Source organism: Octopus bimaculoides, chromosome 23, assembly GCF_046866305.1.
Source record: "Octopus bimaculoides isolate indiv1 chromosome 23, ASM4686630v1, whole genome shotgun sequence".
Lineage (NCBI taxonomy): Eukaryota > Metazoa > Mollusca > Cephalopoda > Octopoda > Octopodidae > Octopus > Octopus bimaculoides.
In genome coordinates, this window is record NC_142950.1 from 38615657 (window position 1) to 38636653 (window position 20997).

At 38.6% G+C, this 20997-nt stretch overlaps 1 protein-coding gene across 2 annotated transcripts in view; it reads right to left on the bottom strand.

Moving 5' to 3' along the window:
* Nucleotides 1–16359, bottom strand: part of LOC106875824 (beta-1,3-galactosyltransferase 5) — a 16800-nt gene extending 441 nt beyond the window's left edge. The window contains exons 1-2 of one of the 2 annotated variants that reach the window (XM_014924109.3): nt 16166–16359; nt 1–3131 (exon numbers count right to left, since the gene is read on the bottom strand). The exon at nt 1–3131 is cut by the window's left edge and continues 441 nt beyond it. In XM_014924109.3, the coding sequence (XP_014779595.1) occupies nt 1855–2988 (1134 nt within the window). In that variant the 5' untranslated portion in view covers nt 2989–3131; nt 16166–16359 and the 3' untranslated portion in view covers nt 1–1854. Of the gene's footprint in view, nt 3132–9889; nt 10475–16165 lie in introns of those variants that run through there. The other variant, XM_089340608.1, reaches the window with a different exon arrangement.
* Between the last annotated feature and the right edge of the window lie 4638 nt (nt 16360–20997).

A 20997-nucleotide genomic window follows, 5' to 3' on the forward strand; every position in this document is an offset into this window, starting at 1 on the left:
TATCCCCCTAAACTTGAAGATTACCGTATGTATGTATATATGTATGTATGTATATATGTCTGTGTATATATATATATGTATATATGTCTGTATATATATGTATGTATAAAAGCACCCACTACACTCTCAGAGTTGTTGGCGTTAGGAAGGGCATCCAGCTGTAGAAACTCTGCCAAATCAGATTGGGGCCTGGTGTAGCCATCTGGTTCACCAGTCCTCAGTCAAATCGTCCAACCCACGCTAGCATATGGAAAGCGGATGTTAAACGATGATGATGATGATGATGATGATATATGTATGTGTGTATATATATATATATATATATATGTATATATGTATGTATATATATATATATGTATGTATATATGTATGTATATATATATATATGTATGTATATATGTATGTATATGTATATATATATATATAATTCCTGTGAAAATGCATTTTCATAGGAATTTTTAATGGCCAGATAACTGAAGAGATGTTGGCTTGGGACCCCCTCCCCCGGCATCCGAAACTCGGAGTTTTATCATGGCTACCAAATAATTGTTACATATTATATTTACAGATAAATTCCCAGAAAGACATGGGATGAGGTGGTGAAGCACAACCTTTGAACATTGGGCCTCACCGAGGTTATGACAAGTGACTGAGACCTTTGGAGATATGCTGTGCTTGAGAAGACCTGGCAAACCAAGTGAGACCATAACTGTGGCCTATGCCAGTGCAGCATATCCGGCCCATTTAAGAGGACCCTTCAATCACTCGGCAATAAACTGTGCTTGCGAAGACCTGTTGAGGCAAGTGAAATTGTTGTTGTGGCTGATGACAATACCACTTGATTGGCACCTGTGCCAGTGACACGTTAAAAGCACCATTCAAGTGTGATTGTTGCTAGTGGCTCCTGTGCCAGTGGCATGTAAGAAGCACCATTCGAGTGTGATCATTGCCAGTTCAGCCTGACTGGCTTCTGTACTAGTGGCACGTAAAAAGCACTATTTGAGTGTGGTCGATACCAGTACTGCTTGACTGGCCTTCATGCTGGTGGCACGTAAAAAGTACCCACTACTCTCTCAGAGTGGTTGGTGTTAGGAAGGACATCCAGCGGTAGAAACTTTGCCAGATCAGATTGGAGCCTGGTGCAGCCTTCAATATATATATATATATATATATATATATATATATATATATGAAGTAAGGGAGTAGAGAATGAATCATGTAGACAGGGATGTATGAATGTGTGAATTCATCCGCGTAACTGTTGTCAGTACAGTTATGTAAGAGTGGAGCAAGAGTTGTTCTGAAGTTATGGCAATAAACCCTTGCCTACAGTGCCACACAGTGGAATTGAACTTGTCTTATCTGTCCTCTTTCTAGCAACGATTGACAAATTTGATTCAAGTGTTTTGCGTGAGTATTGGAACAAATGCTGAATTTAGATGAAAGAGGCTCAATGTCCTTCTATTCGTGAGACCCCTCCCAAAAACCCTATGCCAGTTACAAAACCTCTCGATATTTTGAAGCCACATGCCAAACTGGCAGACGACTCTAGCTCTGGTTGCAACAAGGGATTGAGTTTTTCATTTACATGGAAATTGAAAACAGATAAAACTTGAAATGTTTTCATAAATCAGTTGAAAGGTTCTGGAAAACTAAATGAGAATTATTTTTAAATAAATGAAATTGGAATTCGTATGACTCAAATTAAATTAAAATGTTTAAAGTTTTCCCAAGCCTTAACTATTTTGTTCCTCAGCTCCCCTAAATGAAAATATCTTAATTTTATCCTATTGAAATTTCAAATAAGAGATTAAAAGAAAAAAAAAAAATAAACATGTCTTGTTTTGAGAAACCTCAGTTCCATGTGGTGATGAAATGTTGCCTTTTACACATCAAAGGAGCATGATTTGTTTTATTCTGAAGAGTTTTCTGTGATGCTGCTGCGATATTATGAATGACCAAAAGATAGAGAAAGTTACATATTGTCCAACCTGAAGGCAGGCTTGTAAATCGCTGGCTGTTAATTGGAGTTATACCCAAGAAGTTCAAAACCATTCCAACAAAAGCATCCTCATTTGGAAATGGTGTGAAATATTTACTGATGTCCAGCATTTCAGCAATGACATCAGCTGACAGTATATAGCCCAAACCACTAGCATAAGGTGGGTAGTATGGTTCATTATACTCAGTCTTCTTTACTTTCCATTTGCTGGCAGTATGTCGCAATACAATTCTCTTTTGTAGAGTCAAGTTGATGTCACCAACATAAAGCTTCTTCTTCACCAACTCATTGTTGGAATGAGTGAGTAAATGATAGATAAGACCTGTATTTACAAAACAGTCATCATCTGTCTTTAATACAAAATTAGGTTTGCAACTGTTGTGAACCCAATAGAAACCATGGAATACCTTTAATGTTAGATTACGGTATGTATCAATATAACTACCCAACAGAATGTCTTTGTGGGTTTTCATTTCTTGCTGGATTGCTAACTCTGTTTTTGCATCGCTTGTCCTGCCAATAAGAAAGACACACTGCCATCTCCTTGAATCACCGATATGATCCCCATTACCCCTAACATTTCTAGTACTAGCATCAAGTTTTAAACCAATCCAATCCCCTGTATGCATCGATGAATTTGGTGGCTGACACCAAGTCTGGCGAATTGCCATGCGCTTTTCGACATTGCGAGGAGCTGAAATAATCAGAATGACAAACAAGCAGGGATTGCAACAAGAAGGCATGAAGACATCCTTGACAAACAACTCTTCAAGATTCCAGGAAATAGTTCTGTTCCATCGAGGATGAAACTTTGCCTTCATCACCACATGTTGGTTGCCAAGCCTTAGTTTGGTTGATTCTCCGGGAAAATGTGAATTCATTAACATGAATCCCACCATAACAAACAAACAGAAAAAAGGGACAATGTTCTGGATTCCAAATCGGAGAGATGAAATAATTTTCAAATACATTGTTAGTATTTTCATCTTATCAAATCACATGGGTAAAAATAGAGCCTCGAAGGTTAATGTCATTCTGCAGAAAGCAAGATAGTTTTCTCAGCATAATTCTTCACATTGTTCATCAAAAGAAGTGTTTCTTCAAGATCACTCAGATAATTGATGAGAAACTGAAAATAAAAATATTAAACAACAAATAATAAAAAAGCAACAGATAAATACATAAATAAAAATACATACATTGACAATAATATGTAGGTCGATAGAGGTGAACACAAAAATGCATTTATGTGTGTGGATGTGTATGTGTGAAAGTGTAAAGCTGCATATATGTGTGTGTGTGTGTGTGTGTGTTCATTTATATATGTATGGATGGATGTAGGCAATTCCCAAAACCATTTCCCCAAAGACTTATTGAAAAGGAGGTCCTATCCAAAATATTGAAATACAAGATAAAAGCACAAATCATTGACTTACATATTATTTCCAATAACTTGTGGTGTTTTGACTTAAAAAAAAAAGATTCAAAACATATGTACATAGATGCACATTTAAAAACAAGGAATACTTTTGGAATGCTCCAATAAAAACAGCAATTTAGTGCAAACAGAACAGACTGGATATTGTTCTGTCGGACAGGGAACAAAAATTATAAACTGCTGAAGAGGTCAGATCCCTAGTGGATGTAAATGTACCATCAAAAGTCCCGGAAAAAGAGCACATATATGGTGAATTAATGCAAAACTTAGTGCTCTTGTACCCTGACTATGAGTTCTTATATGTACCTATCATCATAGATGCATCAGCTTATGTACCAACAAATTTACACGAAAATCTAGAAATACTTGATTTTAAGGAAAAAGAGTAAAGGAAATTGATGCAGATTCTCCAAATCCAATCCATTAATGGCACAGTGAAGATTTGTGTAACATTCCAAATATTCTCCATTTGAGGTTCTTTAGGTGAATGGATGCACATAAGTGGGCATGTGCATCAACAGCTCAACCAACACACCATGACACCATTTTAGGACAGCTGCTAATCACATGTGGTGTCTTCCTCAGAAACATGACATAGCCTACACATGTGGTTGCACCTTGGGATTACGAGAGCATCACTGTCTCCCTTTTTCACCAGGTACTTTGTGACAATCTCCTGTTCCTGGATTCAGAGTGTGATGTAGTGGTCTTGTGTCCAAAAGAGGCTGCGCTTCATATCAATCCTACTGTCTTCTTCAAGCTTCCAGGCAACAATACCCATACATGGTCTTTTTTTTTATATGCTGAGTGCTTTCCATCCAGGTCTTCTCTGAGGTAAGAGAGCCCAGGTGTTTTGGGGCTGTGTCGGGAATCATCAGGGAGAGAGTGCTTCTTGAGGAGCTCGCTGCCCACTCATACAATGTATACATACTCACGCACACATGTATGTACTCACATACATGCACGCATGCATACATACACATTTGCATACATTCATTTTCATAGGTGAAGATGTACATGTCTGTCTGTGTATGTATGTATAGACAGATGTGTGCATATGTGCGCGTGTGTACGTGTATAAAGAAGAAAAGTTTCAGTTAAAACGTACTTTTATTGAAATCGCATAAAATATTTTACCCTTTCAGTAATGTATATTGATTGAAAAAAATTAAATATGCAGCAGCCTAAACTCATTGATCGCAGCCTAGTTTAGACTAACCAAATGAGTACAGTCAAAGAAATCGTCTGGTAACCAAATGAGTACGGTCAAAGAAATCGTCTGGTAGCGTCTGTTATAAGTGAAAAAAAAAAAAAAAATTTCTGCACTTCTACTCTTTAAATCTCAGACAAGGCAACAACAGACCTTCAACGTGGTACCTCAGCCTGCTAGAAATAACAATCAAATTTCTAATATAGCCGCCTAACTTTTTTAAGGAATAACCATGCTGAATATCTCAGTTTCCTCAATACATCAGCTACAAGATAAACGAAGTCTGCCAGAAAGAGTGAGCTCCACGGCTGGAATGTCGTTAACGATAAATTTGCTCAATAAAGGTTGACCAGAAGTTAAATAAGACAAAGAAAGAACGAGAACAACAGCATCAACAGAGGCACCATAAAGGACTGCTTCATGAACTTTCAATATAAAACTATTTGAGAAAGAGTTATCTCCCTTACAATGAAAATGAAGCTATGAACATTACATCCCACTTACAGTTGAAGTCTGTCCATTTAATGTATTTTGAAGAGGTTAAAACAAGTAGATGTCTGGAGGTGCAAGGTCGGGCGAATATTGAGGGTACGGCAGAACTTTCCAGTTAAATCCCAGTAACTTCTGTTATATCTACAAAGTGTGCAGTCTAGCATGATGAAAGACAACGACCTTACAAATAGCAAGTACTGGACGCTTGTGGTGGATCGCTGTATTGAATTTGTCCAGTGTGTCATAGTACACATCCGACCTGATGGCACACACACACACACTCGGCCTCTTTCTTTCAACCATTTCATCATGTTCAACCCTTATTCCCTACACATTTTTTTCTCTCTCTGTTTTTCTTCTTCCATCTCCTTTTTTGTTTCCATCGAAAAGTGTAGGTGTGAAATGTCAAAAACTTTTCCATTTTTCCCAAGCGCCAAACTGATGCACCTGCTCGGTGTTCCTTCACTTGTCTTCGTCTTTTGTTTTCTGTAAATTTGGGGGTGGTTACTGGATGAGTTAAAATATAAGGAAAAGAATTTGAAAATGCAGGAGTCTTTTAGAAGTATTTATTAACTTAACGTTTGTTAAAGCTATTTTAGTATTAATAAGGAACACATCTAACGTCTAAACACACAAATACAGATGGAAAGACAGACGTACACAGATAATTTCGTGTGTACATGCCTGTATATGGGTGTGTGTGTCGTACGTATGTTAAGAGAGCCATTGTAGTATTAATAACGAACACCAGCAGTGTCTCAACACACATAGATAAACAGACGCAGACACATATACATAGACATAAGTACACACACACACATTGACTTAGGGTTTTGTTGTGTCCAAATGCCCAGGTGGTTGGTGATGGACTCTTGGGGCGTATTCAAGAGAAGTTGTAGTGATGACACATTCGTAGAAAACACCTGCGCTCACACATAAACACGAGACAAAGAAAAATCTTACACCCATTCACACGCGCATTTCAATATTGCATAGCGTAATTTTTAACATTTATTTACAATATATCACCAAATTTCATTTTACCAATCGAAAATACGATTACTTGTATTCATATTACATGTAAGAGAAGTGATGTTCCAATAGTAGATTAATGTGAAAGTGTTTTGCGGATAAGATGAATTTGTAGCGATGGGAAAATGCGTCTTGGCATAAACTGGTGGAGACCTTTTGACCTCAGAAACATTTGATTTCTGTCTTTCGGATTACTGTTGCCAGTTTATCTGAACGGGTATTATTTTAGAGGCTATCAGCAGATCAGGCCATAGTCAGAAAATAAACTTCTATCAGCTGTGCAATGAATTTGATGCTTGGAAAGATAAAAAGAAACGCATGAAAAGAAGAATTTTTTTGCGACCCCAAGTGGGTGCCTTTCTAAATATTAAAACGGCTGGAATGTGTTTATCTGTAACTGTGATGGGCCCCCCTCCCCTTTTCTGAATGAAGAATATTGTTAATATTACAAAATCCGATATGATTGGAATCTACACCATTAGAAGCAAATTTGAAGAAAATTTTATTTAAAAATATCCATTTTCTTTAAAGTTATGAAAACAATACATTCGGTGGGGCGCTCTTGTGTAGATATGCCCTATCTATAAAATGCATTAGGCTGAAATAGACAGTACGAAGTTTCGGAAAATAAGTGCACGATTATCTGCGAACTGGTGAAATTAATTGAAATGATACAAAAATCCTGAAATATTATCAATTTTATTTGTTTTCAACAGTCAACGTACAAAGAAACAAATTTACTCATATGCAAGCAGAGATACCCGGCATTGCTCGGGATTAAAATGGCATAGTTTGTATATAATATATTACAATTATGTTGAAACAGGTGATATGGGAAAGTGCAGCATTGACAACAAAACATTTGTGGAGTAAATGATGGGCTAATTCGACTAAGTAACATGCTATGCGTCCGTTTGGAGTATTTCGGGCCCTAACCTGTCATGGAAAATTGGGGGTAGGGGGTTATGTGATTGTTGAACGCACCGAAAAGGTGTCAGTAGATATACTCTCTATTGCAGCAGTCAGTGTTCTGTCTAACACGACCCATCATCTGAAATTTTGACACCTTCTTCGGGTTCGTTGTCTTACATCACTCATAAAGTAAATTTGGGGGAACTGTGGTTATTCATTTGTGGGTAACAGGGAGCCAATGAGGTGATAGACTTGCCCTTGAACTTTGACGTCGGCGTAAATTCATGTTTATCTACCTTCTTAGATGCACCAAACGATGTCATTTGAAATGCAGAGTTGTATTGTCTGATATTGTTCAATAAATCCTTTGACTGGATGGAAATACCTTCTAGAAAATCCATAAGAGATTGAGAAGGAGCTAATAGTGCAGGCAATGTTACCTGACCTCCTGAGCAGCACATACCATTTGTTTCATTTGAAAATTTTAAAGCTCTACTTAAACGACAATTTGTGTTTAGCACACCAATTTGGACAGAGTTATCATTTTTATAAGAATGGGATGGATCATATCTAAAAGCAGCTTCAGGAGTTGTGAAGAACGAATTTGTACGTAGTCTGTTTCTGAAAGTTATTCTATTGGATCTCTGTCTAATCATTAAAACATTGATTTAATTGATCTAACATTAAGTGCTGCAACATGCATTTGCTGATCTTGAGAAAATCTCATCTCGCTTCTCTCTTCAGACTCGCGCCTTTGGTTTTCTACAATCCTCCTTGCTTTATACTTGTTTCTGGAGAGATTATGTCTTTTCTGTGTTTCTCCTGCTCATTCCGTAAAAATTTATTTGAAGAGAACAGAAATTGAAAGAAGAGAAATCGAAAAGGACAGAGAAAGAAAGTGAAAGATGTATGTGTGTGTCTATATGAAATGGACGTGTGTGTACATGCGTGCATACGTGTGCGTGTGTGAGAGAGAAAGAGATATAGAGTGAGTGAAGGTATGTGTCATGAGTGGTGTCTTTTAAGGTACACACACACACACACGTATAGAAAATGTGACGTCATCGTATAACATGTTTACGCTAGTTGATTTATGGAAAAGATTATAATGTTAAATTTTTGAAATGCAAATATGTGAATGGAAATCAAGTTTAATTTGTAGCTGAAATAGTACTGAATCTTTTGATACTCCAATACGTGAAAATCTGTAATTCGGTTTTGGAATGCATAAAGAATTATATATATATATATATATATATATATATATATATATATATATATATATATATATATATATATATATATATATATATATATATATATATATATCTATGACAGACTTCTTTCAAACTGAAAGTATTATCTTACATTACAATAGAGACGTAATACTGAAATAGTGTAAGATATTATAGATTGTACTGGGATCGCATTAGGCAAGAAGTTGGAAATTTATTTGGCCCATGACACTGCATGGACCTTGGCTTTTGTATTTGACGACTATTACTTTAAGTATTTTATTTCGATTTTATGTATATATGTATGTATGAACCAATGAGGGAGACCTCTACGTGGTAGCTAGACCTCCAAAACGCCCTACTGTCTTAATCCGACAATTCTGACTATTATGTAGTTTGAATGAGAAACTGTAACTAAAGATTAAGATTATTAACCCCCAAATTTTACGCGTTTTAATAGCAATCAGTTTTTTCTCTTTTTTGCGTAGCTCTTCATATCCGCTGTAAAGGTGAAGAGGATTAACTTGGACGGTGTTAAGTAGTGGAGATGTTTGGTGATTCTATGTGATGGTTACTTTCGACTGTAACGCTCGCATCGATACAGACATGCAGGCAAAACCATATGAGCACATCCACACCACCCACATACTTGCGCATACCGTCCCTTCCTACATCCCCTCCAACAACCTGACCGATTTCCTGTCCAGTTGAAAGCGACTAAGCAGGTTAGTGAAGCAAGCGTTCCCTGTTCCGTTTGGAGTTGAGCCAACACAGCCCACATTCTTTTATTTGTTTCAGTCATTTGAGCAACTCGACCCCAGGAATTATTCTTTTTAAGCCTACTACTTATTTTATCGGTTTCTCTTGCCGAACTACTAAGTGACGGGGACGTAAACAAACCAGCATCGGTTGTCAAGCGATGTTGGGTGGACAAACACATATGTATATATATATATATATATATACGACGGGCTTCTTTCAGTTTCCGTCTACCAAATCCACTCACAAAGCTTTGGTCGGCCCAAGGCTATAGTAGAAGACACTTGCCCTAGATGCCACACAGTGGGACTGAACCCGGAACCATGTGGTTGGTAAGCAAGCTATTTACTACACAGCCACGCTTGCATCTAGGATTGTGTTAAAGTTCCCTAATAACACTAAGGTGCGCGACGTCCCAAGGAAAGCCTCTAGGCATCTGAAATAGTCGTTTTGGGAATAAACTGCAACCAGTCTGAAGGCGTTACCACTGCTATGCGCTGCGTCCAGGACGACCAGCTCGCCTTCTGGTTCCAAAGATTGTCTTGATTTCTAAATCCAGGCCTTTCCGGAATAAAACCACAATTCCTCCGCCTCCTCTAGGCTGGCTTGGAGATATGTAAATTTCATAACCATCGAAGAAGGGCGAAAGAGCTTGTGACCCGGTCAGCCTGGTTTCACTGGTGACTACGACATCCAAATCCCATGACCTGAGATCGTATAGCAAGCATGCTTGCTTCCCATACGATCGCAGGCCACGTAGATTCACACTGCCAAGCTTGAACGCAACCATGATGAATAGAATTACTTACCTGGTGATTAGTGGTGGTTTATCCTCCCCTCCCGGTGTATCTTGTGTGGTTTTGTCCTTGGTTGAGTTTTGGAGATTGGGGAGGGTGTAGATTTATCCTACCCTCTCGTCGTGGCTTGTGGGGTGTCATTAATTAAGTTCCGGTAGTTGTGTTTAGTAAAATTTAATTGTAATGTTCCAATGTCATTAGGATATTGTTCTTTTAGTTCCGTGTATGAATGACTTGTTTTGTTAATTGTGTTTTCTTTGTGTTGATTGCCGTGATGTTCATTCTGGAGCATCAGGTTCAGGTGTGTGTGTGTGTGGGGGCGTGTGTGTCGGTGGGGCGGAGACAGGTCGGCCAATAGAATAAGTTCTACGCTTACAAAGAATAAGTCCTAGGGTCGATTTGTTCAACTAAAACCCTTAAAGGCGGTGCTCCAGCATGGCCGCAGTTAAATTACTGAAATAAGTAAAAAATAAAAGAATAGGCGTAGGAGTGGCTGTGTGGTAAGTAGCTTGCTTACGAACCACATGTTTTTGGGTTCAGTCCCACTGCGTGGCACCTTGGGCAAGTGTCTTCTACTATAGCCTCGGGGCGACCAAAGCCTTGTGAGTGGATTTGGTAGACGGAAACTGAAAGAAGCCCGTCGTATATATATATATATATATATATATATATATATATATATATATGTGTGTGTGTGTGTGTGTGTGTGTCAATGCGTTTGTGTATCTGTTTGCCCCCCCCCCCCACCCACACATCGCTTGACAACCGATGCTGGTGTGTTTACGTCCCCGTAACTTAGCGGTTCGGCATAAGAAACCGATAGAATAAGTACTAGGCTTACAAAGAATAAGTCTTGGGGTCGATGTGTTCAACTAAAGGTGGTGCTCCAGCATGGCCACAGTCAAATGACTGAAACAAGTAAAAGAGAGTAAAGAGTAATATATATTTGAAAGGTAGCAGTCGGAAACCTGGAAGTGAGCGTCAAGTCCGCATGTAAAAGTATGCCTTCTACCAAGAATATCGGGTAATTCTTTGTTTAATGTTAAATCGTTTTTACAATGCTTTAAATCGACCCAAGAAGCATTTCTTTCTCTCTACATACAACACGCGTAAACTCACATTTGCACATTCAAACATATGTGTTTATGTATGTAACAGACTCACATTAACTTCAAAGAGTACATCTCACCTCGGTGACGTAAAGTATTATTTACTCACTTCATACATGTGTGTGTGTGTGCGTGTTTGTGTGTGTACAGTTACAAAAACAATATTTTGATAGAGAACGAGATGAGTGTGTTAATGTTTCACATGTAGTTTCATATACGTGAATGTACGTGTGTGTGTCTGCGTACAGAAGAAGGGGGGGGGGGGCGAGTCAGTATATAGTTATACAAGCAGCTAGACAAAGACCAATGCAAATCAGAATATCTGCTACGGATATAGTACTGTCAATCATATACATACATATATGTGTGTGTGTGTGTGTGTGAGTCTGTCTGTTTGTTGTTATTGCTTAACCCCCAAGTCAGCCGTATTGAAAGGTGTTCCGACCCTGACAATCTCCCTTTTGTCAGTTAAATGTGTCCTTTTAAGACAATAAAGCGTGATTTGTTGAAATGTGGCTGCTATTTCTACCATGTCCTTAATTCCGTAGAATCGGGTGGGGTCGTGCCACAGAATCGCGTAGCAGCTGTGATCCGTTAAACCTAGAACCAAAGACACCCCAACTGAATCATCCAGGTTTTTTTCTTTCTTTTTTTTTAGTTATAGTGTATCTAGGATAGCACAATATCCAATGCATCCTTCCCTTTTCCTTTTCAGACTCTAGAGACAAGACACACAAAATGGGATTTAAATATAGGCATGAATAATATGCATATGATAGTATCTTTGTGGGAAATGTTTGACCTTTATTTCTAGCTTGTCGAGCGACCACCTACAGGCTCACTCGTTGGTTTTTCATGATGATAATAATAATGATGATGATGTCATTGTTATGAGTTAAACTCAGATCCAGATAAAGTATTCTTGCTGTTAAAATCCCAGCCCATTTTACATCAAATGTCTGCCTCCTGCCTCTTAGACAATGAGGATGTGATTTGAAAGATTTGTAGTTTGCCTCTTACAGTTTCCAGAATGCTATCTGCAACTGCATTACATATGCGTTCTTCCTCTTTTGACACTCTATGGTATGATTTAAGGGAAAGCTAACTGTTATTTCTCGCAAACATAGTAGAGGCTTCTTTTCTTTCTTTTTCTTTATTAGCTCGTATGATTATGCTGCTTCTGAATGAACAAAACCTACTATCGAAGATTTCCCAGTCACGACCGTTTGTCGTAATGCATTAGAGTTTCAAGAACTACTCTATCAAATGACTCCTTTCCCTTTAGATGCAACAGGGAACGCTAACTGTTATTGGTGGACATTGGAATTAGACACTGAGGGAAAATGGCTGTAACTTTTTTATTTTTTAATTTTGGCGATTTTCGTTTTCGATAATGTGTTCTATATGTCACGGTCATGCAATTCCCCATTAAAAAATTTTTTGACCCCCCCTTCCCTACCCCCCCCCCACACTTGATATGCTAGAAATAACAGCTAAACGCGGACAATCCAAATCTTGCATTGGTCCAGATGGACTATATGTAATCTGAACCCCCCCCCTTATTTATTATTTTTTTTTTTTACGGAATCCCACGTTTTAGGCTATGGAGATTCCGATTCTGAAAAATTTCAATTCCCCCACCTCACCAAGCAGGCTATTTACATGCTAGAAATAACAGCCAAATCTGGTTAGGGTTAGGTTTACCCTAACCCCGACCCTAGCCCTAACCCCGTTTGCCAAAGCGCATTTTTTCCTTCATATTTATTTACATATAGTCCATCTGGACCAATGCAAGATTTGGATTGTCCGCGTTTAGCTGTTATTTCTAGCATATCAAGTTTCGTGGTGGGGACTCCACATATGATCCTTTTTCTATTTCAATATAAATGTAAGCCGTTCATTTTCACATCTAAGTTGCGAGAAGGCTATTCGTACGACCTGGACATGTAGAACACAATGTCAAAAATGAAAATCGCCCCCATCCCCCGTGTGTGGGGGAGGGGAGGGGGTGGTCCAAAATTTTTTTTAGGGGGAATCGCATGACCGTGACATATAGAACACATTATCGAAAACGAAAATCGTCAAAATTAAAAAATAAAAAAGTTACAGCCATTTTCCCTCAGTGTCTAATTCCAATGTCCACCCTGTTATTTTTAGCAGACCAACCGACTGGGTAGAGGTTTTTTCCCCTTTCTTCTGTTGCTGTTGTTGTCTTCGCTCCTGGTCATTCGTGAACGAGCGACGACACATACCAGTCAGGACAAACCACGCATGACTACTATGTGTTTATACATGTTCCTAGGACTACACTTTTAAATATGTGAAAGAGAATATTAATTTTATTTTGACACTGTAAGAATGTTTGAAAGGGAAATATTGACTGTCATTTCTAGGGCGAAAGTAAATACGCACACCACACGTTTTCAGCGTTTAGGGTTAGGTTACGCCGAAAACGGGTAGTGCGCGTATTCTTTACCTCCGCCGTTTCTCGGTGACATTTATAGATTACCTTTTTTATGTATCCAGGAGCCAAATATGCACACACAAACAAACGCTGAAGGAAGATTTCAGATTTACACATCTACAGAGGTCGTCTAGAACATGCTACATACACGCAAAGAAGCATTCTTTAATACATGTTGTTGTTTAGCCCCTGGTAAAGCCTGTTCAACCAGATCTATGATCAAAAGCATTCTAACCATAACAATCCCGTCTTTCTTTTCTTCGTTTTACGGATATGTAGGACTGCATTATCGGATACGCCTTTAAGACCTTGGGGTATGGGATATGGGAGGGATTTTGCTGCCATTTCTAGCGAGACGAACGACCACTTAGATGCGTCACATTGTTGGTCTTCATTGAGTAGACTTAAAAATCCAAAGTATTTCAGTCGGAACCTTGTTTTTCTATGCACAGTGAACCAGATTACATAATCCAATGTGTCCTTCGATTATTTTAAGGCAGCCGGGTGCGATTTAAAGAAGATGTGGTTGTTTTTTCGAGCTAGCCGAGTGAACGACGTAAGGGCTTTCCTCTTGATTCCCTTTAATACGTTTGTTATTGTGATTGTTGTGAGTTTAATTCCAGGTTATGATCAAAAGCAATCAATCCCTGACCATACTGCCTTGACAGGCATAGCTCATCCTACACTTTGGTTATCTTGTTTCTGTTGAAACAATTTTGAAAATCATGAAATTATCTAGTAAAACAAGAGCGCAAACCTCCGCCAAGGTAACACTAACGTCCTCTCAACGATTAGCCAGAGATGTATTTTAAAATGTGAATATCTGAAATAAACTCGACTGGTCTCACAAACGAGAATACTAAAAATGAACCTGACCGATCTCAAAAATTAAGTAAAAAAAACAACAAAAAAAAAACCCGGAAAAATAATCCAGAATCCTTATCCGGTACCTGATCGATCCCAATGGTAATCACGGAATGTGAAGGTGGTTGTAGAAAATTTAGTAATTGTAATAAATAGTTTATCCTTATCTATTAAGTTAGACATGGCCTGGATCGATCTTTGGTCGAAACATATCTAAGATTTTTTTTTATTATCTAAGTTATAATACAAGTGAAAGTTAACAAATTCACCATTCAAAATACTTTCAAGAGCGGTTGTAATAATAAATTCTAATCAGGAATTTTTAAATGAATAGCATGAGACCTTTTGGTTTCTTCTCTTAAATTCCGGCCTTCCTTTAGTATTGCTCTCGTTTTAGATCGATGTATATATGTAAGTATATGTATGTATATAAGTAAAGTGTTAATATGTATGTATAATATATTTAATATATACATTATAAAAATATAAGATAGTGTTATTTAATTTCTGAACGGTTTTGCTGCCGTTTGTTTATGCAGTTTGAATTCTTTCTTCATCAGTTTAGAGACACGAGTAAAATTAATTAAAGAGAAACGAAAATAAAACTTTTACAACAGCGTCAAGGAAGCTAATTGAGAAAAAAATTGAACGTCAAAGTAATCCTAAAAGTAAATATAATAATCGAAAATCCTTGTCCGATACCAGATCGATCCCCAAATCTAATGAGTTCGTGCCAGTCACGAAGACAAACATCTCTGAAAGTTTCATCCGAATCCATCCAACGGTTCTTGAGGTGTCTTGTCCACAAACCAGCAAACAAACAGACTGGAAACAACATCTCCGCCCTCGGAAGGCGGAGGTAATAACTTTGCCATTCATTATTAAGCTAGTGTTTGGAAAATGGACGTGAAATCGTAGGAGGTTTTAACTTAAAATCACTTTAAAACAAGAAGTTTGTGTCATAAAACCAGGAATTGTCTTAAGTGTCTCTGTTTTTGAAAGAAATACGATTTGTGAGAGAGAAAGAAAAAAGAGAAAGACGGAGGGATAAAGAGAGAGAGAGAGAAAAAAGAGAAAGAGTGATAAAGAGAGAGGATGTGTGTGTGTGTGTGCGCGCGCGCGCGTCAGACAGAAGGATGTAAGTGCTATACAATCGCCTAAAAGTCTCCTCAAGAGTGTTTGGGACATACGCATATGCTCTAGTTTTCTTTTCTTTTTATCATTCTCTAGGTTAGGCTGAGTTTCGAATGAGTGGATTGTGAGACATGATAACAAAGACATAACATCAATAGTCCACGTGTAGAGAAATGCTCAGTAAACAAATGTTTGCCGGAACGATTCCCATATAAGAAAATCACATCACACTTTCTAAAAGAAACTTTAAAGTAAATTCTGTATGTATACATATACACGAATATATATATAAACAATGTGAATGCAAATTCTATCACACACACACATATATAACGCTTCATATACATTACATAAAATGACGTGTATATACAAAAGGTATGCATAATTTTGCACGTCTGACTTGCGTGCCAATAAATGGTAATTTCACGGGATCCTCTTCGCGGTTGGTCGCTCGTTCGTTCAACTTACGAGATCTTGCGAGCCCTTTCCGATCTCTCTCATACCATGTTTGAAAGTGGAAGAAACATTGAATAATGCTCTCCCAGATACACTTATATATACTTGAATAAAAAGTGAGAGGAAAAAAACCCCCCAAAAAACAAGCAAACATGCAGCGATCACAGTTTTTGTTCGATCGAAGTTGACCTGGGGTTAAGCAACAACAACCGACAGATGTACGTGTGTGTGTGTGTGTGTGAGTGTAAACGATACATTTACCTTGTAGTTAGAAATCATAAGTGCTTCCAACTTCTCTTTCTTGTCACAGGAGACGAACAGCTACTTCACGCTGCCACCGCCGTCATCACCACCACTACTAACTGCTGCTGCTGCTGGATTTATTTCACGCTTAATTGAGGTTAGCTTTTTCTACTGCCTTTTCCCTTTTCAATCTTTACTTGACGTTTCTGCGTAGTAGTAGTAGTAGTAGTAGTAGTAGTGGCAGCGGAGTTGGTGTTAATGCTGCTGCTGATGATAATGATAGTGATGATGGTAACAATAGTGCTAGGGGTGGTGGTGGTGAGGTGAATGGGTGGAAACTCGAGAATACGTTTTTGTTGTCATCTTGGCGATTACAATGATGACGACGTTGTTGTTGTTGTTGATGATGACAACGACAACAATGATGTCGAAGTCACATTGCTGTTGTTGCCATTATTTATTATCTTTTACTTTATAGAAAAGTTGGTTATACATCATTAGATGTATACCTGACTTTCCTATATAAAATTAAGAAATATAACGGAACGCTGAACTCCAGACTATCAACTTAAACAACATTTATTCAGGTGGTAAATATATACATCTTTAGCTCTTGATTGTTGTTACAGCTTCTGTGTGCGTGAGCATTGTTGTTGGGACGTTGGTATGTAGATGTAAGCGAGCTGTCGAGCGTAAGTCCGAAAGATGGTGAGAGACAGCTAAACACGTCCATGATCAATCGCTGGCCAGCAAGAAAGAGACTGTCTCCAGAGTTGGAATGTTGGAGACACTGCTTGACACGTCCATGTTCATGGCCGGCCGACCGAGAAAGAGACAGAATGAAGCGGGAAAGCTTGCTTGTTGAATTCCACGCATGCGTGAGACTACGCATGCGCACGGCGTTACTACAGGGCTCCCTTGCCAGTGCGGAAACGCACGATAATATGAAATCTGTTGGAACGCCTGAGGCAGGATGGCCACTGAAAACCACCCACAAGATGTAGCACAAACACACACAAAGAAAAATGAAAGAAATGAAATGTACACTCGTGTGATACATGCATGCAATGTACAAATGAAATGACAATGACAAAACAACCGTGATGACAACTGTCCAGGAAACTGGAATCACGCGATGTAAAAGTCTGATTGTTTGTTTTCCCTGAAAGGAAAGAAAATATATGAGTGCACTAGTGTATGTGTGAGAAAAAAAACACAGAACATAATAAAAGTGTCTGTAGTATAGACTGCGAAAAGTCCCAAAACACTGAGATAGAGAAAACCAGTTCGTATTAAAATTCCACAAGGAGATAGAATGTCTACTCAGGAAGTCGTGGTCAGTTGTAACCGTTTACCTGGTACGGAATATTCAATTCGGCTAGCTCTTACTGTTGTGCGTGAGTGGATAAATTCCACTCCACAGTGAACATAAAACCGAGTGTGTTGATCTGGTGTGTCCCTGGTGGTGGGGTTGTTGGCGAACGACATTGTGGTAGACAGTACATTGATGGTGAAGACGTCGGCGCAGGAACTGTAATATAGCTGTGTTCTGTATGTGTGGTGGTAATGATGTTGACAGTGGTAATGATGTCCTGTTGAAACTTGGCGACGTCGGGGGGAATGCTTGTAGTTGGTAGTAGTAATTGTTGTCGTCACGGTGGTAATCTTGGTTGAACGAAGCTGGTGGTGAAAAGGTCACTCGGTGATGGTGTTTGAAGAGGTGCGCTTTTACAGACGATCGACAGACAAATCTCTGCACGACCATTAGCGAAAACCTCGAAGAAAATTTTCTTAACCCAAGATGAAAGAACGACCGTGCGAACTCAAAAAGGAGAAATGGTGACGAATGGAAAAACAGAGGACTCCTTTTATTTAAACGTGTCACACGTCGAACACAAAAATAATTTTTCAATGATGATATACAAATATGTTATACTACGATAACATAGATTTCGTAAATACCAGTAATGAGACGATAGAAGATGACCGTATGAAATGAAATAACAAGAGATTTTTAGTGTGGCATAAAAGATGTATGTGTATGTGAGAGTGTGAACGCGACATATAAGAACATAATAAAAACAGGCCGTCTATATGTATGTGAGATATCACCAGCAGATAGAAAGTCAGTACACGTGAGAGTTTTATACCAAGTTTTTTTTTAGTACACAATTGGAAAGTCGCAGGCTGTAATTCTTGTCTGTTTATCGTGAGTGGAAAAATCCACTCTAACAGAGGCGAGATAAAAACCGCGCTTGTTGATGTTGGTAATACGTAGTTCAGTCTCCATGGCCGCATTTGTTCTTTAGTCGGGGTTCACCAGTTATAAGTTGGTAGTCCAGAGTCCATGCTGCGTTTGTTTCTTCGTCGGGGGTCACCACTTTATAGGAAAGTGGGTTATTGCAGCTCAGCGGGCTGCGTGTTCGAATCACGTCGGGGTCACCAGTATAGGAAAGTTGGTTATACATCATTAGATGTATACCTGACTTTCCTATATAAAATTAAGAAATATAACGGAACGCTGAACTCCAGACTATCAACTTAAACAACATTTATTCAGGTGGTAAATATATACATCTTTAGCTCTTGTTTGTTGTTACAGCTTCTGTGTGTGTGAGCATTGTTGTTGGGACGTTGGTATGTAGATGTAAGCGAGCTGTCGAGCGTAAGTCCGAAAGATGGTGAGAGACAGCTAAACACGTCCATGCTCAATCGCTGGCCAGCAAGAAAGAGACTGTCTCCAGAGTTGGAATGTTGGAGACACTGCTTGACACGTCCATGCTCATGGCCGGCCGACCGAGAAAGAGACAGAATGAAGCGGGAAAGCTTGCTTGTTGAATTCCACGCATGCGCACGGCGTTACTACAACTTGTTTCAGTTATTGGACGACCCCCAGTACTTATTTTTAAGTCTAGTAACTAATTGTACCGGGTCTTTTTGGTTTGACGGGCAACATTTTTCATTAATGTTTTATGTAGTGCTTTTGGTACCGAAACACTTTCAAAAAGATGTTTTATATGACACATTCTACCAGTATCCCAAGTTTGAAAGTGTTTCGTTAAGAAAACAAGTGTTGCCCGTCAAACCAAAAAGATCCATTGTGCTAGTATCTTTTGTCGGATTTCTAATGTACAGGGACGTAAATAAACCAACAACGGTTACCAAGTGGGTTTTTTTTGTTCGGGGTGGGGGGGGACAAATACAAAGACGCACACGCACAACTTGCTCATATATATACATATGCGACGGGCTTCCACACAATTTCCATTAGTCAAATCCACTCCCAAGGTATTGGTCAGCAGTTTAAAACTCAAAACGTAGAGATTTAAAATAAGGATCTTGTCCTCCGACGTTTTAACAATTCTGTCGAACCACTGCCCTGGCTTGGTACTTTATCAACCTCAAAAGGCTGAAAAGTTGCCCTCAACAGATTAAGAACGTAGAGAGCCCGAATAGGGATCTGAAGGTATATCTCTGCTAATTCACTGCTGCCCATGACTAAATGCAACACACAGCACACCTAACGAAAACTAATCTTGAATTCTTTTAGCAGTGCGGCCCACTTTGTAATGAGTTTCCTCTTGTTCTGTTTAGTCTTGTCCTGTTTAGGAGGAGACATATGGGATCCAGAGTCACTGAAAAATTCACAGGATGTGTGACGAAAAATTTCCAGGCAAAGGGCATAATATAAGAACAATAGTAAATCTGAACTGAAGAACGAATGTACAATACATGGATTTATTTGGCGAACAAAACAAAAATGACCGTATCAAAATATATCAATATATACGACAAAACACTTGTACCACGTGCTCGCATTGTTGTTTTTTCTTGCTTGCTCTTGTTTGGATTGAATATACCATTATATACGTGTATGTATTCTTTCATTCTTTTACTTGTTTCAGTCATTTGACTGTAGCCATGCTGGAGCACCACCTTAAGGGGTTTTAGTAGAACAAATCGACCTCAGGACTTATTCTTTGTAAGCCGAGTACTTATTCTATCGATCTCTTTGCCGAACCGCTAATTTACGGGGACATAAACACACCAACATCAGTTGTCAAGTGATGGTGGGGGTGACAGACATAGACACAAGCACACACACACACACACACACACACACACACACACACACACACACACACACACACACACACACACACACACACACACACACACACACACACACACATATATTAAGAGAATAATGTTCTTTATATATTTATAAATGAATTCACTTAGTTCGTTTTTTCAATGTAGTTGGGGCCCTCAAACGAACACAGGCATTGTTGAAGTGAATTACCAGTATTGCGATAGATCTGGCTGAAGAAAATCGAGTGCTTTTGGCGCAAAATTCGAAATCATGATACCAGGTTAACTGGCATTCCTGCTTGCAATTTTGTAAGACAATCCTAAATTACTTAGTTTTTTTTCAACCATGTCTGTAAAAATTTAGTGTTAATTCATGTGGCTTCCGGATGTTTTTGACTCCTATTTTTAGCTAAGTTGGTACTTCTTAGTTCCCTGATGTTATATATATGTAAAGATAAAGTTTTTAGTTGAAGTCGAGGGTCACCAGTTGTAACGAGGGAAATTGATTTGTAAACAATATTATGAAATGTCGGAGTCAGCAGTTGTAACGATAAAAATTTGTTTCCTGCATTAAATTGCATGTTGTTGTCCTCAGCCCATTTATATATTGCATCTAGATCTTTCTGTAGAAGATTAGCATCAGAAGGCTCCTTCACTGCTTGTACTACTTTTGTGTCGTCGGTATAGCTAGTAATTGTGGCTGTCTGTGTAACTGATAGCATGTCTGAAAGAGCCACCATGAACAGCAGCTGCCCCAG